Below are 22,042 nucleotides of genomic sequence, written 5' to 3' on the forward strand. Positions count from 1 at the left end.
ACATCAACGCACACACTCCACACTCCTCAAACTGAGATAAACACACACACACACTCATAGAAAAGACAAACTCTTTCCCTCAGCACACATATGCAGTTCTGCTGATACATGTTGAGCTAAGTTGCTTTAAGTTGCAAAAGTTCCACTCAGTTTGGCCAGCTGCTGCATTTTTCAGGGTATGTTGTCTCTTCCTCACTTTGTACACGTTGCGTTTGTGTGTTTTCACCTGGATTGTGTTGTAACTGTCGCAGGAGCATTCCAATTAAGGAGGTATTGTTATGTATGAGATGGAGAGCGGCGGGTAGTGACAGAGCTGACAGCATTACTTAATGGAAACGCTGGTGCCTGAACGGAGACGACAGCACAGGCTCTCTCACACCCAATTACTTGTTTCTGTGCTCTTCCTGCTGCAACTCACAAATAGAAAAAGAATACATTACACGCTCGAAGTTATAAACTCTGCAGATCAATAAATAACACGACATCTAAAAGATGTTGCTTGTGTGGGGATCGCATGTTCTCCTGTTGTTCAGTTAAACAGTAACTTTACCTTGAACTTGAAAACATCTTGAAATAGGGCGTTGTTATGATTAATCGATCAATAATTATATAGACAAATGTGTTATTAGTATATTGGTCATCAAATGTAATGGTGTTTATACGTGATTGCAAAATGACATATTTTGAATTTTGGTTTAATGGTCATATTTATTATATGAATACATCATTTTAAGTTTTAAAAGGAAAACGTTTTCAGCAAAAACTGATGTAAGTGCTGCCATTAGTCAGCAATTTCATACTGAAAAGACATTTCCCTTTTTTAATAAAAAAATCAGCCTTTTATAATAAAAATTATCATTTCATTAATTCCTCCTCTACTTTTTCATCCAAGTAATTTTCATTTCATATACATCAGTTCACACGTATCTGCTGACTACTGTTGACTGCATCCAATGCACTGTGTAAAGGATCGATTTAGCATAATTTCATCAGTTTGTTTTGGACTCTGCTAAAAGTTTGTTCTGGTCCAGAAATGATCATATTTGTTTTTCTGTGGAGTTACCAGCTAATGCTAGCAAGTTCTTAGCAAACTGCAACCAAAAACTGCGACGTAATGTGTAGATACAGATACCTGCTAATTATTGCTAAGTGTCAGACCAGTAATCAGTTTGGCTCAGTTTTATTTGTATACTGTTAAAAGTTTGCTACGTAAATAAACGAAATGTATTACACATTACTTTTTTCCCATTTAAGAACTTACATTAATAAATTGCTACACTGCTTACTACTTTACTTTTGCGTTACTCCATAACATGAAATGTATTGTGACATGTATACTGGTTAGCAATCTAGACACTGACCCAGGCCTCTGTCCTAAAACTTACCATGTTTCTTTTATTGCTTAAATTTGAACACTAGACCAAAAGCACAAAGCAAAGTTGAAGAAAAGACCAAAAGAGATTTCAAGCAATCAACACAGAAACTGTACTGTAGAAAGATGCACAGGTAGAAATGGAGGCTACCAGCCTGACTGCTCATCACTTTGTAGTCTGTTGAAGGTCTGTCTCTGGCAGCTGGGCTGGGGTCTGCATACACTCACATTTAACATCCTTCACTAGCTTTGTGTTTGCATACTGTCTGTTTTACCGTCTGCTTTACCATTATGTTTGGGGCAATACAAATATAAATATGTACCGGTCTTCACTTCTCTAAAGTTGGCTGATATAGCCTCAAAGTTATATCACGATATTTCAAGAGAAACTGCGATAGTGATATTTTGGATAGGAAAAAAAAAGCTTAAGTTTTATTGATACTTGCAGGCAACAACGTTTTAACAGCATTATAAGTGTAAATGAAAGCCATTTTTATCCAGTGAGCTGCTGTCACTGATGACAGACTACCTAATTTAAAGTGAAACTGGGTGCTAGAAACAGCAGCGTTATGGTGCAATAGTAGTGACACACCATGTCAAATCTAACCAAAATTTAGTCTAGCTACTGTCCTTGGAATATTTAAGTAAATGTATATAATAACTGCCTTACACTTTAGTTTAACAATAGTTAAATTAAGTTAACCCTGTAACTTGTTAAGAGCTGCACAGTGTTGTCACATCATAGAACTAAAGATATTTTCTACCTGGGATTTTGTGTCATGGGTCCACAGCTGCTTAAAGCACTGCTATTCCACTGTGCAACTGCACCAGCAATTTCATTCATTCGCTCTTCACATTTAGTGCAGCCAGTGAATGGTGGAACGATGCTCTGTGGAATCATTTGTTTGGATTGCACATCTCCACAAATGACTAGCATCTCCTTCGTAGCTTGATTGTACTCAAATGTGTGTTTTAGCCTCAAGTGGTTGAATAAGTTTGTTGCTTCCACCTTCAGCGGGCAAAGTTTTTTCTGCATATTGTGCAAAGTACTGTGTTTTGTTGGAGGTTATTGAAGTAGCTCCCTTTTTACTAAATTGTCACCGTAGACTGACGAGCGGCTCTTTAACATGTCCCGGCTTGTCTCATTGTTGCGCGCACAAGGGAACATAAACCCATGGGGTTGCCATAGCAATAATATTGTGATATAACATTTTTATATGATGTAAAAAAAAGTATACTTATACTAGTATTTTCACAGACTGTATGATGTGGCACAGCCCCAGTGTACAGGAGAGATGACAGATTTTTAATGGTGTCTTTTTTACTTTTTTATATTGCACATTGTGTAGATAATTGAAGAAACTTTGTAATGAAAATTGTAATGATATTTTCCAGTAGTGCATTACATTACTACACTGCCAAAAAATATAATTTGACACGCACTTCATGACATGTGTTTTTCAATTAGATCAATGTTGTAGAATTTGTTGAATTTCCCTCACCAAAACTGAACCAACAACTTCTTGGATGGTCTGTATGAAATAAATTGAGTACCATATAATTACTGTATAAATAATTTGAATTAGTTTAGTTCAGGCCTAGCATAAAACGGTTAGCTACAGCCGTCTATGTCAGGACACATGTCAGTCGAACCCGCCACAATCCAACCCAGATCCAAGTATAAAAAACTCACATTTATCACACTTACATTTGATATTCATTCATTCATTCATTCATTCATTCATTCATTCATTTATCACATATTACATAGACTGTACAAAAAAAATCCATCTAAGATAAGGCTGAACAGGCTCAGGCTGAAGCAGTGCTTATATTTATGCCTGGCCTATATTCTCATGATTAAAGATACTCTACCCTAAAATCAACAAACAAAATAGCAACAATATTCTCACATGTAACTTAAATATATTTGTAGATTCCTTTGAAGGCCACAAATAAATTGCACATTTTTATGCACATATCAACATCATTCACAACAACAATTTTTTTTTACAGGAAAATTACTAAATTTTTGCAAAGGCCAAAAATATTTTCTGTATCAGACTGTGAACAGCATGTTTGCAAGTTGAACATTTTAACGTTTGAGGTTGCTGCTTGCATTGCGTAACTGCATCAGACTTACTTGAAGAATCATGTACACGTATGACATTTACTACGTTTTTAGAGGGAGCATCTTGTAGTGGATGGTTTACTGCCCAGCAGGAGACACCTAATATATCTCGTTTTTTTTCCACTTCTTAAAGCAATTTTCACTCACTATCTTAAAGCATTTACGCTTGTTGTTGGACAAAATTGTAGGCGCAACATTTGATTTTAGTGGTCACTTATACTCAGCAGCATTGTGAGCTCTTCTATTCAGCTAAATGAATGAAATGCATTAGGACTGAAGTGAACACAACCACACAACCTTTGAAAGCTGTCTTGCCTACACTCTTTCTTCTGTCCTTATTGACAGGAAAGCTGTGAACACTAATATCACTTCCTTTTTATTTCGTTTTACTGAAAATTACAGCCAAACGTAGCACAGCGTGGGATTTTTCTAATACTTAGAATGTAAATTATAACTTTGTTAAGATACAGTGCAGCCATTTAATGTCACTAATAGACACACATTTCACACACAAAGTAAGAGCGGTCTAATTGGGTCAAAAATTACATATATACCATATTTGAGGCTCCTTTTAAACACACTGTGGACAGGTTTTGCTTGTTTCTGTTACAATTCTCATACTAACCTGATGATTACAAAATCTTAGCTGCAGACACAATTGTATTATTTTACATGTGAACATAGGATTGGTACACACTAATCTGGACGTAACAATACTAAAGCTTCCCTCAGTGTTAAAAAGATACTTCCTGTTTGCTGTTAGATATCTCACAAAAATACTTTTCCATGTTAAAAAAAAGCCGTAGTATTCCAGTTGTTCGCCAGATGAAAGGGACATTTTGAGCTTTCTAACATTTACTGACATAAACTTCTGTTTTTTATGTGACTTGAATACAAATGGTAGAAGAACTGCAGGAGTTTTGCCACAGTGTGATGCTGCCATGGATCGTCGAGCTTGCAGCTATTCTGAGTTTTGCATATTGCTGTTACCACAGGGGAGCCGAATACAAAATGTATATTTGCCTCCTTTGTTATAATAAACCCACTGAAAGTAAGTTTAAAACAAAAACAATGCTTCAGTATAGACCTCTCAAAGTCAGAGAGGGATTGTTGAAATGAATTAAAGCGGGTGTTTGTGTGTAAAATATGCTAGAATACGTGTTTCTATGTAAAGACTCCATTCAACTACACCACTCTTGGGTGGGATAGACACACCAAGCCTCCCATTCAGTGAGACTTCACAGCAACACACACTCGTGCTCATTCAGTCCCAATTAGACCCCACACACCCCCGTGAAACAGGGCTAGAACGGTAGCCCCAGTAATGACCAGATCGTTATAGGAGAGAGCAAAGTGGTGAGGGCAGAGAGGCCGAACAAGGGAGGTGGACTGGGGATAATGAGAGGTTGCATGAGGACAGGGAAGGAAATAGATGGGGTGGAGTGTTAGAGCATGGCTGTTTGCACTTTATTTATTGACACAATGTACAAAGTAAAGGAAATCATTTGATTTATGTCCCCACATGCTGGCGTACATATGCAGAATAAACCATTACTGTTGTTCTTTTGTAAATCATTCAGTGTTAAAACTTGAGCACGTGTCATAAAATCAAAAACTTACTGAATTCCCGTTTTTATGCCCAAATCTGAGACGACACACTGGACGTCTCTGAGAAGCACTAAAAGTCATTTTTCTGTTCAGGAAGTAAATAACTATAATTTGGCATCTTAGTCAAGAAAAAACAACAATAAGCTTTGCTAATGTTTGCTGCTTTTTTGTTAATTCTTTTTTGTTAATCATGGATATCAACAACAATTATATTTCAGCATTAAAATCATTTTCATGAGAAATTTGTTAATCACTGTTCTAGTATATGGATCCGTTCTTAAGCAAACAGCGATCTAGATTATTGTTAAATGGAAAGGTCAACGTTTTGTTTAAGCAGTAGAGAAGGTAGCTGCTCCTTATGGTTAGCACATCGGAAACTATACACAATAAGGAGTTCAAATGATTTTAAATAATTTGGAGCTTGAGTGATGTTTTAGCGGTAGTCAAGTGCAGGTGAACCTTATACATCTGTAAGGATCAATGTCACAGAGAGCTCTTTGAGGAAACCTCTGAGTTCTTGTCAGTATATTTTAAAGAGGAGCAATAGAAACCGGAAGCATCTCACAACAGACCAGTCTTTCAGAAATAAAAAGTTAAGAGGAATGTTAAAGCCTTAAGAAATAATGAGTGGTTGCAGTTTTTAAGAAATAACTACCTTAAATGTTTCTGAAACAATGAGTCAGTTGATTATTTTTAATATGATAAATAGTAAGTAAAGTCTTTATAAGAACATTAGCCTTAGCAGTGAAAAGGAGGTGCACGCATTGAGGCAAAAGGACTGAACCGAATCCTTGACCATTCAGGATGATTCCAAAGTGTGATCTTCAAGTGATGGAGATGGGATTGTTCTGTGACCAGAAATAAGGTTTATATTTTTTAAGTAATCAGAGACTGACTAGTGTTTAAGCAATAAGACGTCAAGTATTAATGTATAAGAAATGTCTAAAAGCAGGGAGGTGTAATGAATTTAAGCCTGAAGAAGACGGGATTACATTTGAGCAAAAAAGGGATTAAGGATATTTATAGGTTAAAAGTTATGAAGACAGTCTTTAAGCTGAAAGAAACAGTGTTGAGCAAATAACTGTTAGAGCACAGATAGACTCTAAGCACAAGGAGGGTAGAATAATTTAAGCAACAAGGAGCAAGTTTTTAAATCAATAAACACTGAAGTTATAAGGAGTCAGTGTGAGCGTCTATATATAATAAGCAGGAAAGGAACAGACTGCCATAGTGACGAAGAAGGAAGCTAAAAACTTAAGAAATCAGGACCAAAGATGATTTTTAAACATTAAGTTTAAAGTGATTGTAGTTTGGATAGTTTTATTTGTTTTATTTGATCACCCATCTAGTGTTAGGGTTAGTGTTTGGTAATAATAGTTACATTAAGTTCAGATATCTGTCTACATAGTCAAGGATTTAGAATATGAAGGGACATCAAAATAGTTCATGTTTAAAACTAAAAGTTATGAAGGTCTCCAAGCAAAAAGGGACTTCCAATGGCATTAAGTAATTATGTGTATGGGTAGTTTTATGAACTAGCAGGTAGAGTGCCTCAAGGTAGAAAGCAATAAGGTTGGGATAAATTTTAAGGCTCAAGCAGAGTTTGATTTATGAGTATGGCATTTGTATTTATATGAGCAATTGTGTTGTTTGCTCTCTGTGTTTCTGCGGTCGTGTGGCACTTCAAACATGATCCTGTTATCTCACACCGTGCATAATCTTAGAGTCAAACAAACACGTTCATATAAAATTAGGCTATTTTGTTACCAGTCATGCATAATGAATGCAGAGAGAAAGAAAGGGAAAACGACGGGAAAACGAGGCAGAAAATGAGAGGGGTCAACAGAAGTCCAAAAGGCTTAAGGCTGAAAGAAAGGGATGTGGCAAATGGAAGAGAAGAGGACTGTTACGAGAGAAAAAGGGAGAGCCCGCAGTGGGAAAACAAGGACAATGGCCGTGTTTGTGTCGTCTTTGTCACTGTGGCATTTCGGAGGACAGAGGGGCCGTCTGTGTGTATTCGCTTCCCCATCCACTCAATTTGTGGAATTGATCCGCTCCCTAATAGTGAGCAAAACAAAATAAAAAAGAAAGAAAGTCCGCCTAATCCAACCACTATTTATAACACAGATGGGAGAGAGGAGAGGGATACAATTTAACAGTAGAAGTGCTCCAAAAGCCTGCGATGAAGAGATGAGAAAAAGATAGAGGAGGACAAATGAAGTGGAACAAAGACAGAATAAGGAAGACTCGGTGCAGTTGGAGTAAAAACAAGAAGCTTGAGCGTGTTGGGCTTCCAGCCATATGAGGGGCTTTCAAAATAGAGTCTCCCAGCAAGAGGCCAGCCAGCTGCAGATTAAGATGGAGGCAGGAATGGGAGGGAAAAACGATAAAAGAAAGGAGATATCAGGCAAAATGGAGATCAGAAGGAGGACAAGAGAGTGACTGCTGCTGGAGGAAGTGAAGTGTGAATGGAAAGAATTTGAGCTAGATTGATCAACAGGATGTTTGTGGTGGTAAAAAGTGAGAGGCGGAGAAGACGAAGGAGGGACAGAGAGTGATATATGGGCAGGGAGAGAGAAAATGAGCGAGTCCTTGTGTTTCTGGAGATGTTGTTGAGTGTAATAAGAGCTGGTTGTTGGAAGACAGGCCAGGGCGCGGTTATTCTTATTCCCAGCGGCCCTACTCATCTTTCCTCTCCTGCTCCCTCTGCTCCTTTTTTACCTCGCCCACTCCTAATCTGCCGACGGAGAGAAGAAGCACTGCTGTCTGATTTTTTTTGGTGATCTAAAGTGCTGACTCTAGATTATGAATCAGGTTTCATGGAATTATATCCAGTATAATATCTCTGATATTATCCAGTGTCAGATAAAATACTGCAGTTGAGTCCAATACCTTCGAGCACAAGCTGTTTGCTTATTTTTTTAGGAAATATGGTTTGTTGATCTGATCTTTGGAAGCATATTGAGCTGTGAGGTGGGCGTTTGCTTGCTGTCGCAGGCAGTGAATTTGGTGTAGACAGAGTACAAACAGTACAAGAGCAAGGATCATCTAAACTTCATGCTGGTCCCTGCAGTCCCAGTGTTATAAGCTCGGGCAGACGGAGAGAACACTTTGGTGTGTGTGTGTGTGTGTGTGTGTGTGTGTGTGTGTGTGTGTGTGTGTGTGTGTGCGTGTGTTCGAGTGTGACTCTTCAGCCTGCACACAAACACAGTGAGGGCGAACCTTCCTGTAATTGTCTGCGCCGACAAGCAAATCAAATTTAGCTTAATGTAAAGCAATACAGCGCTAGACGACTGCTGAGCTGCACTGCAGTGTTGTTGTTTGTACTCGTGCCTCACTGGGCTGAGTAGTTTCTGTCATTGCATGAATCTTCTCCGTTATGCACTAAATGTAAAGTGTTAGATAGACGCACTGACGTTATTAAATGCTTTCAAATGTGTTTAAACAGCTGCTTTAGAAGTATTAAAATAGAACTGCTGACTTGAAAGGCAGCACAATAATATGTCATCTTAAGATCTTCATGGAGCACTTTTTAAAAAGGCTCTGTCTCAGTGTGCCTTCTGCACAATTCATATTTTTTGATAAGATAGATTTACTTATCTAACGTATCTGGGAACACTTAAATGCAGCCATAAAAGAAGAGATCAAATAACGTGTAATCATATTATAGTAGAAACAATAAAGTGAGTCTGACATTGATATTAAACTGAGGTATTCTAGTAGAGTAGCTTTGCATAGCTGACATTTCAAAGCATTCTTTTATATACATATATATGTATTTATGTGTGTACATGCACTGAAAATATAGTCAAACGGTGCAATATCCCTGATGTGAAACAAGATGTTTGGCCCTCCACTCATATTGGACACATTTCAGTCGACTTTGCTTCAATTGGCTGCCCATCACAAACAGAGGGTATGAACACCAGGTGGGCGGGGGTTTTGTGCTCACAGCTGTATGCCTGAGATGATCATGTAAGGGACCGTGTGGGAATTAGAGCCAGTTTCATGCAACAAGCAATTTCATGGGCGTTTCTTGTTATTTCAAGACAAATAAAGCTGATAGAATTTCTGAATCTGATTGAGTGCGTTTGTGTTGTTAGAGCTTTTCACTTTAATATTAAATATGAGATGCAAACAGATCCCAGTGCAGTTGAGAGAGGTCATCATGAGGCTGAAAAACCAAAATAAACCAAGACTTTAAAGATCGCACAAGACAACTAAAGTGAGTGATCACATAACTTCACAGCTTTTTATCAAGGCAAGAAGACACCCTGGGAGGCAGGGTACAAATGAAGAAGTAGCAGAATGATGGGAAGAGGAAAATATGGAGAAAGGTCGTGATCTTAAGCATGCCACATTATTTCTCAGACATGGTGATAGAAGCAGCAGGAGCAGCTCTGAAGTGTAGACGGCTATACTCTCAGCTCAGATTCACCCAAATGCTGCAAAACTGAGTGGACAGCGCTTCACAGTGTTAGTCGATGATGACCCATCGCATACTGCGAAAGCTACCCAAGCAAGACAAAGAAACTGGGTATTCTTCAAGTTAGTCAGCTGATCTCAACCAAACAAAATATGATTTTTAGTTATTAAATACAAAACTGATTGACACAACTGCACACGTACTAGTGAGACTAAAGGAATATGTAACAAAGTAACAAACAGATTTAAATGTAGAAAAGAAAGTAACTAAAGACAGAACCATGGCAGTTAGATGTTCGTACACTGACTTTAATATCTGGAACTTTGGCCTCACAAGCGTTATCATACCAGACCGCAGACACGCACGTCCCAGATGCAATCAACGTGGCCTTTGCCTTGATCCATTGTGCTCTAACCATTAAGCCTTACACCCCTGCTCGGTGGGTCAGCTCTGCTGCTTTGCATCTCATCACAGCCCATTCATCACCGCACGTCTGTCTCCACCTCCAGCAGCCCTCTGTGACATCAGCTTGCTACTGACCTCCCACCGAATCACGTGCACGCTCATCTCATTCAAAACAAACTGCCTCACAGTAAAGAAGACCACGCATACTCCCATCAGAAATGATGAAGGCCAGACGAACAGCAGGTTAAAACTCTGTTCTTAGAATTACACAAATAACCATAAGGGGCGAAATTAAATACAAACAACACAACATATGAACTGAAAAGCTTTTTTCTATTCCAAGAGGTAACCCTTCCACTTCTAGGCTTCATCAATACAAATCCTAACAAGTAAAGTTTATATGCTATGCATTTTAAATACGCCGTCATTTAAAAAAAAGGATACTCACACTCTTATTTCCCAATATCTCACCCATACTTTTTTCAGTATTTGACGTTACTTTCTCAGGCACTCTTTATCATTCAGTTGATCCCTTTTTTTCAGTTATTGTTCAGTAATTGCCTTGTTATGTTGCTTGTGAACGCCAGTGTCCAGGAAACACTGTGGATGGATGCACCTTTTTCTGCTTTTCTTCCAAGTCCAGCTGAGGAGTTTTCCTGCTGTTTTGCTTTAGTGGACAGGGGTCTGTATAAGAACAACTTCACCGCTCTCTCTTTCAAGTTACAGATACATAAGGGTGTGGCAATTTAGAAAAATCTGGCCTGTTTCAAAAAGGACATTTTTGATGTAGAAATGAATCTCTGAGGCTTTTGAATATGCAACCTTGACTCACTGTGGTGCCTTGCATTTTGGATTCTAGCAAAAGACGCACTTTTAGTTTTCAGCGAGTGTTTTCTCATTGAGGAAGCTTCTTTGCATATTCAGAGTGAAGATTTATCCCAGAATATATTTAGCACCATAATTTGGGGAAATACAGTAAATTCACATATATGCGTATTTGTTAAAAAAAGGCCTGACCTGCACACTGAAGATAAGCTTTCAGAAATAATTCCAGTCCATCATGACTGAAATTACAGAGCTCAGAATTAAAGAAATATGCCCTGATGTGTTCTCTCCATTACCCTGTAGCAATATTTCCACTACTCTGTAACCTTTCTGTTAATTGGAACACTAACACAAAGGGCCTCTGCGTATTTGCACACAGATGACAGCTCATCGTTTTGCTGCGAGCAATTTCACTATTATTACGATTTGGAACCTGAGTGTAAAAGGCCAAAAATTTATCTCCACCTCATGCGCTCGTGCGTGCACGCTCGCTGCTCACACGCTCTTTTGGAAGTTGAAATGGTGGAAAAACGCATTAAGTGAAGCCTGCATGGAAGAATTGAAAATGTTAATTCATAGTACATTCTGTATGATTTCCTCTTCCCGAGTTGTCGCTTCGCCCCAATGTGATTCAATATCTTTTTAATTATGGCTTTTGAAAGGAGAGGGCCCTACACTCACCATCTCTCCATGCTCAGGTCAACATATGGGAAGATGATATCGCACTGTTCTGTTACAAAGTGAAATATGCTTTTGAAAGCATAGCCTCTGCTTCTGTGGCTCAAAGGGGAGAATCTACCAAGTCGTGATGCAGTTGATTCTTGGGTTAGTCCTACTTTTTTATTCCCCCCACCGAAGAAATCAACAGCTAAAATATTCATGCAGACCTTTAAATCCAAAGGCACTTCATCTTTCCAGATCCTGTCGGAAATAAGCGCATGTCAGAGTTTCCCCTCCCTCTCAGCAGGCTGTGTCAGTGTTTACTGTCAGCAAACATCAATTCCCATAAAATCAGCGGCCGACGGTGACGCACAGAGCGTGGCCGACTGCGCTCCATCCCCATGACTAATCACTCATTTGATGATGCAGTGGAAAGGAAGCCGTTTGTCTCCATCGGGGGACCAGGGGGTGGTGTCTCCGAGGGCCGTGGTGGACAGCGTGCTAAACTGGAATGCTCGACACAAGTTTAGGCCTAATCGTCTCATTGTCTCCGTTCTGCTTGAAAGGATCAGCAGCCGTGCTAAGCTCCTCGGGGTACCAGCACTCAGCTGCTCTCTGCCATCTTGCTTTGTCTTCGCTGCTGTTGTTTGTGTTTACTGAGCCGAGCAGTGTTTTTTTTTTTCTGTTATTAGATTTCATTCGTCTTGTTGAATTTGTGTTTTAGTTAATTGTCGTTTAACCTGTGCATCGTGGCATCCTTCATAGTAACTTTTGGCCTTGGAGTGAATATGCATTTCTTTTTATCAGTAATAATTGAAATATGGATTTTAAGTCAGGATGGGTTCGATGGCACGCCCGTCCATGTGCGCGCATGGACTGTTTGAAGTGCGAAAGCAGCACAAAGTGATGCCTGCCAGACATGTTCCTATGTTCATGTTCATGTTTGAGTGTTCTGTTGCCGTTACTCGCCTGTATTCAAATTGTCTGGGATCATCGGATGCCTCGGATTTATTGAAAGAACTTAGACGTATCCAGCACAAACATGGCTGCCTGATGTTTGTTTTGGGCTCCAGAGCGAGCTCTAACAACATTTCTGCGGCTGAGCAGATTATGTTACAGTGTCGTGCGTTTTTCACTATAGCCGACAACAACTTTGGCAGCTGAGGCGGTATGCTGACTTTAAAGCTTGGCGAGGGAGCGTAGGAGAGGAGCGGGGGGGTTGGTGCAGAGGGCCTTCCAGTATAAAGGTGAAGAGGTCGGTGTACAGGTGTGCAGTGGAGGGCACAGACTCGTGGTAGCGAGCCAGCACTGATCCTTTCTCTATCTCATATTCTGTCCCAACTAACTAGCAACATATTCCAGTAGTCTGTGAGGTATTTCACTGCTATAGGATGCAAGGGACAGTTTCTACCTTCAAGTCGCAGGGTTTAGCTGTCCCGTGAGAATGGATCTTGATCTATGGTCGCCCGGGGAAAAATAGCAGGTGGAGGTGTGTGTATTTATGTTAATGAGAGATGGTGCAAGAACTGCACACTTTGAGAGTCATATAGTTGTCAGGATATTGAGTTTCTCCCCTTCTACGTCCCTCAGGACTTTGGAAAATTATTTATAACTTGTTTATATTCATCCGAGACCAAATACTAGGCCCGCTGAAGATATAATATATCACGCGGTGGTTAGGCTTGAAAATGTTGCTCTTGAGCTCCCAAAATTTGTATGAGCGGACTTCAGTGGCTGCTCAGTAAGACAGATATTGTCCCGCTTTTATCAGTATATTAATTATCCTACAAGGGGAGAGAGGATACTTACATAGAGGGGGTATCCAAAACCCACTGGAGGGGGGAATAAAATGATGACTCTGCATGACGAGGAGTCGACATGGATGACTTGAAAGAACTGTAAATGTAAAAATACCTCAGTAAATTGGCCTGCTTCTGACTCCAAATGTTGGGAAAGTGGAAGGCGATTCTTAGCGATGTATCACACCATCTTTATCGTGAATATATCTTAACACCATCACGATGCAGGTGCAGGTATCAGCTTTGTAGACATCTTGTAGTCAGTAATCGTTTATACATAGTAGCAGAAATCTGTTGAACAAAGGCAGGTGATGTGATACTTTGTGTGTTGAGCTGGCACACTGGATTTCTTCTTCTTTAATAAAAAAGTAATAATGTGCTTTACTATATGTTCCTTTAATAAAACAGTAAATTTGAAAATTCACGGGTAACACGATTAGTAATATTTTAGCGTTAAAAATATAATTTCAGTTAAAGAGCTTGCACATACTGGTGGAAAAACCCTTACTGTTCATTTAGATCAGCTGTGGCGCAAACCTTACACTGGGTGGGTGGTGTAATAGATTTGTTAAGCACTGTATGATACTCAGTATGTCAGATAAAGAATGAAAGGAGGAGCTGGACAGGAGTTGGGTTGCAAAGTGGCTTGGAGATACACAACATGTGTGGGCAGGCTAAAGTGGGTAAAATTGCTCACCCTATTCACATCTGGATGCACAGACAAATAACACTTGAGCCATCAGCTGTTGGTTAACATTGGGATCAGTGAATCTACTGGATTTGAACTCAATATGACTTTGCAGGCTATCTGAACTAACACCATAACTGATTTGTTCATAGTTTATTTGGAATGACTGAAGGAATCCTGTTAGTAATCGAGGTTTTATATCCAGACACGTAAAACCTATTGACACTCACATTTTTAATGTTTGATATCCCACTCTGCCTTTAGTGATTTGCTCCACCTGAAGCCTGTAACAAGTCCCAAAAGTCAGCAAAAAATGTATTTTTCCATCTGTTCACTTAGTAAAAAAAAATCTTGCGCCCTTGTTACAGTCGACTACTATACAGCCGTCTAACAACTACTTGTTTCAGAGAACTGAACATGGCAACCCAACAGCTGCCTGAGAAATTTCATTAAAAACGAAAACATCTTTGATCAGGTAGTTTACATATGCTGGACAGCTTAGCGTCCTGCCATGAAATTGGCTGCACACAAAAAAATTAAAATAAACTTTGTAGTTTTTTGCAAAATTCATCTCCCGTTTACAGCATCATCATTTTGAGATTTGGCTCGAGCACGCACGTGATGTCGTAGCTGCATGTGTTCTTTCGGTTCAGCAACCTTTTGAAGACTCTGTTTCTTGTTTCTTATCCTTGGCTCTGTATCTCGGCTGCTGCGTGGATTCAAAGTGACAATGCAGATTGTGTCTTTGAACGCAGACATCGACTCGTAGTAAATGGATACACGGGCCTCTCTTTAAAGATGCACTGTCTGCCTTCATCTTCAACTTTCCTTTTCGTGCCGTTCTCTGTCAGCTAATTTGTTAGTTTACAGTGAAAGCAAAGTTGCGGTGTGGTGTGTGTTGCTGCGTACACACCGAAGGGCCAAAACCTGCTGAGATCTTAAAGGACGGGTTTGGCCCTGTCCTTGAGTTTGACATCTTTTAGACTGTTAAGCTGTCAGCCTGCATTTGAGGTGCTGAAACATCAAATATTCAAGGTTCTCAGTTTTTGTACAAAAATGACTACAATAACCGCGAAGACAAGACCCTCATCATTTATTCCACAATGACATAAAAGCAAATGTTACGTTATTAAGAGATTTTTCAAGTATTTGCCATGACCATACAGGGAGAGAGTTTCAAATAATTACGTCCATGTTTGTGAAAACCAAAGACATGCAGTAAGTGGGTTTAGGTTAATTGGGGATTCTTAACAAGTGTGAGTGAGAGATGGTCAGTGTGTCAGCCCTGCGACAGACTGATGATCTGTCCAGGGTGCACCTTGCTTCTCACCCTATGGTAGCTAGGATAGGCTTCAGCCCCACCGCAGCCCTGATAAGGATAAGCGGAACAGAATGGATGGATGGATGGTTTCGCCAATATCGGCCTGCCAAGTGCTAAACTTCGAGCAAAGCGTTGAGCAGAGACCTCTCTCCCATATGCCGTCAAACCCTCTGTTTCCAAGGGAAGGCCAATCAGATAAAAGCTGCCATAAAGGGAGTGAGGCCCTGAAAAGAGCAGGCTGTTAATACATTTTATTTCAGAGGGAAAGCTGGAGTGCTGCGCCCTCTACTCTAGCAGAGTCTAAGATTAAAAAATAGAGGTTAAAATAAGCAAAAGGTCCCTCTAATGCTAAATCATTTGCATGTGAAGTTGAAAAGCTACAAACTAATAATAAGCTAAAAGTAAAACACAGAAAGTCTTACTTGATATGAAGTGGATCAGCTGTGGGAGGAAAAAGGGGGAAAAAATAGAAACTTGGAACTTTTTACTTTTTTCCCTTGAAATATTAAATGAAAATTACTATTTTTTTAAAGATATTTGCAAGAAAAAGTTTTTACTATGGTCTGAAATACACATATAATCATTTGGAATTATACACCAGCTGTAGGTGGTTACTTACATAACTCACTGAGGGCTTATACGGAAAAAGTATTACAAATCATATGAAAAATATCAAATGCTGTTAAACAGCTGTGGCCTATAGCTGTTATCAGATTAAGGCAGTTGAGCAAAAAGTTTATGATTTTGTTCCCTGTTGAAATGGAAATATTTACATACTTTAGCAGAGATGGAGCACACACTTCTGAAAAGCCATAAAAGCCATGAAACAAAGCGCGAGTAAACCTCAGTCGGTCGCCCCGTACAGTGGCTGTGTTGACCTGTTTTATAAATCTACTCCGTTTAATTCCTTTAGTCGAACATGCAAACGTTAGTGTAAAACAAATGAGTCAGCTTTAAGCCCCTCCTTTAGCTCATGCCTGTGTGAGAGTATTCACCATCTGCCCATTGTAAACATGGACGTTAAGGATTTGTCGAGGCTTTGTATGTATACGTGGACACTATCCCATTTCCCCAGCTGCCTCCATGGTATGGGACATTCTGTTGTCGTGCAGCACCTGTTCACATTGTCAACAAAATAGCTGAAGAGAAACAAATTATGCAAAAAGTATTTTTAAAGCATGATTGCACGCTTTGATGAATGATTGAATTTTTTTCAACCCACATGTGGTTCAAGTATGGAAGCTGAGGGTGGAGAGCTAACCACCAGCCCATCTGTGGGCATCGCACGCTAAGCTTTAGTTGTGGTAGAAACACAACAAAGCCAGAGGCAGGGAAAGAGAGGAGAGCTTGTTACCCTTGAGGGCCTCGGTCCTATCAGTCACTGTGCCACAACGATTCGCCCTGTAACTGATCCGTGGACGCCGAGTCTACAGGTCAACTGTGACAGTCTGCTTTGTGCGTGTGTGTGTGTGTGTTTGCATCTTGTGGGTTTGTGTGCGTGTGCATCTGCATTCTGTCCCTCGATGCCGCTGCAGCAGAATGCAGAAACATGCATGTAGGAGGTGCGCATGTGGTCATTCGCTGCTAATGAAATGACATGCAGGTAGAAGCACGGCGAAGGGCATCATGGGGTTAGGCATGCAGGACAGCAATATGTTGCCACAGCAACAGTCAATGAGACTTTGTCCAAGTGAGAGGGAGAGGCAGGAGAGGCGGAAACAAGTCAAAGTGGAGCAGTTGCCATAGCGACTTCTCCATTGCAACTGCCTGTGAATTTCTCTCTCGCCGGTGTGAGTGTGTCTGCCTGACTGATGCGCTGGTTTTAGCGCCATAGCTCTGTATGGATGTGTCTGTGACACCCTAGTCTATCACTGGAGATTTACGGTGCTACATTTGCAGCCACCTTACATACGTTTGTGTACTTAACACAGCATCTACATATATATAAGCAGCTTTCAAAGAGAGCCGCACGCCCTCCATCTCTCCTGCCTTCTATAATAGATGCAGTAGTGGTTATTTATGTGGTTATTCGCCACTACTGTTTGCTCATATCCTCAGGCCTGCACGCACACACACTCGCAGACACACAAACAGAAGCCAACAGGGGCTGCTGTCACTGTGCCACTCCTCTGAGTCTTCTGTGCCATATGCTACCGTAGGCTCCTGGCAGGCAGGAGCGACGCTGCTCACAGTCAGCTAGGAGACTGGTTCAAAGGCCAACGAGGGCCCATCGGGGACCGTCCTACGTGCACGCACAGCGCTGCAGGAGAGGGTGTATGCTGAAAACTCTCAGGACTGACATTGGATGCTTTCTGAAATGAGCTGCATGAGTTTCTTAGTGGAGGATGCCAGAATTTATCATCATAGCTTCCCTGAGCAACCATAGAGTTTAAAGGGCACCTGTTATGCTCATTTTCAGCTTCATATTTTTATAATTAGACTCCACTGGAGTAGCTTTAAGTGTTTTATGGTTCAGAATAGCCTTTATTCATCTTTTACCAGGTCTTGGTGCAACCTGTCAGTTCATCCAGTGGGTGGGGTCAAAGAAGTGTTCTGTTTGGGAGGCAGGCCATGCCCTCAAGCCAGTGGTAGAGAAATCACTGTGTCATTGTTTGTATTTTTTGTTTAATATGAGCATCCACCACTGTAACAGTATATTATATGTATATATCATCATATATTATATATAAGAGAAAATAAGGAAATAAATAACACAGTAGGTCTACATTAACTGAATACCTTCAGCTTGCCTCAGAAATTCATGTTTACAATATATTGCAGAGAATATGTTTTTAAGTACTTGTTTTCACATTTTTAAGCATTATTATTTAAGTTACTGTTGTCCAGGCAACACTAGTTTAAATCCATCCATCCATTTGCGTCCGCTTATCCTTTTCAGGGTCGCTGGAGCCTATCCCAGCTGTCATAGGGCGAGAGGCGGGGTACACCCTGGACAGGTCGCCAGTCTGTCGCAGGGCCAACACACAGGGACAGACAACCATTCGCACTCACACTCACACCTAGTGGCAATTAACCTATCCCCACAACTTAGTTTAAATCACTATAGCTAATAATCCGGTTGTTCAGTGATGACGCGACGAATCCTACTTCCGGGCCTAAAGTAGTCTGCGTTTAATATGGCTTTTGTGTTGTTAACATGTTTAATGTTATGTATTTTCTTCTATTTAATCTCAAAAAGCTCCTAAAACAGTCAGTGATCACTGTTGACCTCCCTCGGCTTTTATTACCGCTAATCATTTATTTAAGCTCAGTTTTTAAAACCTTAGGATGTAACTAAAGCCCAGCCCATGCAGCAGTATATGAATGACTAACCTCGTATTGTGGATGGATTATCTCAGATGTTCTCCTGGCTGAAGTTTGGTCCTTTTACAGCATCCTGCCATGCGATTACATTTGTTCCTGACCACCGAGAACACTCACGTCAACTTTTATCGAGTGGAAAAAAAGTTAGCTTGTTTATATTATGCTAACATAGCTGTGTGTCGCTAGCGGTCACGTAGCACATCATTATATACCAGCTAGCCCAACTTCAGTAACCCTACAAACATCACTGCTGTTTAGTTTTCTGTCTTCATTTATGCTGGAAGTGATAACAGAGCTGTACGTTTTAATTTGTTTCCAAAACCCTGCAGTCAGGACATGCTATATTGTATTTAGATAGAAGCTAGCGAGCTAACTTCCTGCTAACTTCTAACTCCGTTAAATGTCATAAATTCCGTTTTCATGGATGCCTGGATGTTAAACTCAATTGTTACACCTGGTAGAGCAGAACGCTGATCATTTTATTAAAGATGAAAGACTTTAGACAGTTTTTCAACTCTCAGTAATGCCATAGTGATCGTTTGATATATGGACCTGCAGCAGAGTTTAGGCCCAGACACGGCTAGTGACGTCAGACTGAACAACCAGATAGACAGATCCTGCCTCCAGTTTGCACATTTATACTTACTTTCAGTAAAATAAATACAGAAAACTTTACGGGAAGCAACTCTGGAGCTAAACTTTGTTTTCTAATGTTCTTGCGTAACATTTTCATGGGTAACTTTTTAGCTATCTTTCCATTTTTCACCTCCAGGCGGGACCCACCAACAATTTGTGCCAGTGCAAAAATGATAGCGTCCAAGAAAACTGTGTTCTTCTAGAGATTCCACACAGGGGAGTTGACCTAGAAATAGGTTTCTATAGCTGTCTCTGCAGCTCAAGGCGACTTGAAATTTGCATTTATGGGGGTTCCGAGTTCCAAGGTGCAAAATAAAATGAGGAAATTATGGAAATTTATTGCACACATGATATATTGAGAGCCAGTGGCCTTTTATTTTGTGTTGATTGCGCACTGAATGCTCTTCAGAGGGGAGTATACAGACATCAGCTCCACTCCTTTGGGGCCCGGCTTTGATATGTTTCCTAGTGTCATCCTGGTACCTTCTTTTTTACCTTCTGTATGTTGTGCCACATTGCTTTGAGTGTGTTTACTAGAGAGTGGCTGTTTGAACAGTGTTAAACATCTCTTCTCTGCAGCAGAGAGCTCTTTGGGGTGAACTCTGACACCAACACATTGAGCTACCCCATCATAAGAGCTGTTGTGCAGACATTCTGTGAATTTATCTGGACATTCTCTGTTGAAACTAATTGCCTCAGGCTGCCATCAATTTTCAGTTGCACACACAGATGCTTTTGCACTGTGCTAGGAATTGCATCAGTTTTAGTCAATCTTGGCCTCAGTGTGAAGTAAAGACTGATGCACGACAGGCTCTAATGTGAAGCACTACAGTAGCTGGTAATTTTCTTCAAGCCTTTTTTTTCTCGCTTTAATCACCAGGAAACATTTGACAAGATTCTCACGGTGGCGCCTCTCGTTACTGCCTGTTGTTAGAATCATTGGCTGAAATCTAAATGAGCTCAAGCCCATTTTTAAAGGTTGGCATCCAGCTGCAGTAAGTAATGCAGCACTGATCCAGTGCTGTGTTTTCATCACGCTGCAGTTTGTTCCATATACTATGGTCTAACACAATGTCTAATCATAACTGTGAATGCAGTCATTGACTTTTTGTTCTTTCACACTCTGTTTTTCCCTGTTTGTGCATGTAGATATCCGTGACCGCAGGAAGAAGCCGGTGATGCTGTTTATTCACGGCGGCTCCTACATGGAAGGCACAGGAAACATGTTTGATGCCAGCGTCCTCGCCGCCTACGGCAACGTGATCGTGGTAACCATGAACTACAGGCTCGGCGTGCTCGGTGAGTGGCCCTCATGACTTTTTCATGCTAACAGATTTGCACCAACAAATAGATTCGATTTATATTCCATATCTCCCCAAACGCTGAGCTAAAAGAACGTTTCTTCTTTTCTCTAAACTGAGTCGATGATGGGTGACATGAATAGAATCCATCATTGTAATGACAACCAGTCCAGGGCCTGATCGTTACAGCTCACTTGCTTATAGATTTCCCCTCACTGTCTAAACACCGATTGTGTAATTCTTTAATTTTCTTTGAATACTGATGGCCTTTTTTTTGTTTTTGTTTTTGTTTTTTACAAAACTTTTGCATTGTAAACCCTTTCTTGGAAACGGGGGGAGCTGAGATGAAGACACTAGCCAGACTCGTTCAGCTGAAACACACCAGAAAGGAAGTTTGGCTTGTCTTTACCCAGTTTGCAGTGTGAATAAAAAGAAATAAAAAATGTTACAATTCAAGCTTAGTTTCCATGGTATCCCTTGGTGATGGTGCCAGGATAGATCACGATCATTTGGTAAAGTTGTGGATAGTATTGTGGTTGAGCCTGATACAATGGGACTGGAAGGATCAAATTATAAAAATGTGCAAAGACTCCTTGAGTGTTTATGGTTAAATGCTGAAGTCTAAACCAGGTTGAATCAGGAGGACTGCAATTTATAAAGATGTGCACAGTTTTATCCATCCAGCCATTCGCTTCCACTTATCCTTTTCAGAGTCGTGGGGGGTGCTGGAGCTTATCCCAGCTGTCATAGGGCGAGAGGCGGGGTACACCCTGGACAGGTCGCCAGTCTGTTAAAGGGCTAACACACAGAGACAGGCAACCATTCGCTCTCACATTCACACCTATGGGCAATTTAGATTGATCAGTTAACCTATCCCCACTAACTGCATGTCTTTGGACTGTGGGAGGAAGCCGGAGTACCCGGAGGGAACCCACATAAGAACATGCAAACTCCACACAGAAAGACCCCGGCCTAGTGGTGGAATTGAATTCAGAACCTTCTTGCTGTGCGGCAACAGTGCTAACCACCATCCCACCGTGCATCATGGTCCCTTTTCTCATAAAATAGAAGAACGCAGAATAAGTAGAATGAAGAGCAGGTAGAAGAGAAGGTAGATATGGTTTTGCAATGTATTAATCAGAAGAATTTTACTTTCAAAAATGTGGTCGAAGACATATATGGAGCCATAATCAACAGTGACTTATTTTAAGTTGGGAGTAATGAAGCACATGGCTTCATATGCACTAGATTTCTCCTAAAAATTTTTTTTTAAAAAAAATCTTACCTTAAATCGTGTCTAGATTTGTCTACATAATTGTTTCCCAACCACTGTGGATAGGTGTGCCATGAGAAATAATCAGGTGTGCCGTGGAAGATTATCTGGTTCAACCTGATTAGTAACGGGCAGATTGATTACTTTCTCTTCCACTAGAGGGCAGTACAACTACCTCCTCTCATTAAATGGGTTGCCAATAAAACAGAAGAAGACGAAGAAGAAATTACATAATAGTCATGCTGTGAGTGAGACGACAAAGCGTGTAATAAA

At 40.5% G+C, this 22,042-nt stretch overlaps 1 protein-coding gene across 6 annotated transcripts in view; it reads left to right on the forward strand.

Moving 5' to 3' along the window:
• nlgn2a (neuroligin 2a) overlaps window positions 1-22,042 on the forward strand; it is a 264,100-nt gene that overhangs the window by 162,152 nt on the left and 79,906 nt on the right. For 5 of the 6 annotated variants that reach the window (XM_082526502.1, XM_082526500.1, XM_082526498.1 and 2 more), the window contains one exon: window positions 20,345-20,494. In XM_082526502.1, the coding sequence (XP_082382628.1) occupies window positions 20,345-20,494 (150 nt within the window). Of the gene's footprint in view, window positions 1-11,880; window positions 12,022-20,344; window positions 20,495-22,042 lie in introns of those variants that run through there. The other variant, XM_082526503.1, reaches the window with a different exon arrangement.

Source organism: Aulonocara stuartgranti (genome assembly GCF_965226115.1).
Source record: "Aulonocara stuartgranti genome assembly, chromosome: 3".
Taxonomy (NCBI): Eukaryota; Metazoa; Chordata; class Actinopteri; order Cichliformes; family Cichlidae; genus Aulonocara; species Aulonocara stuartgranti.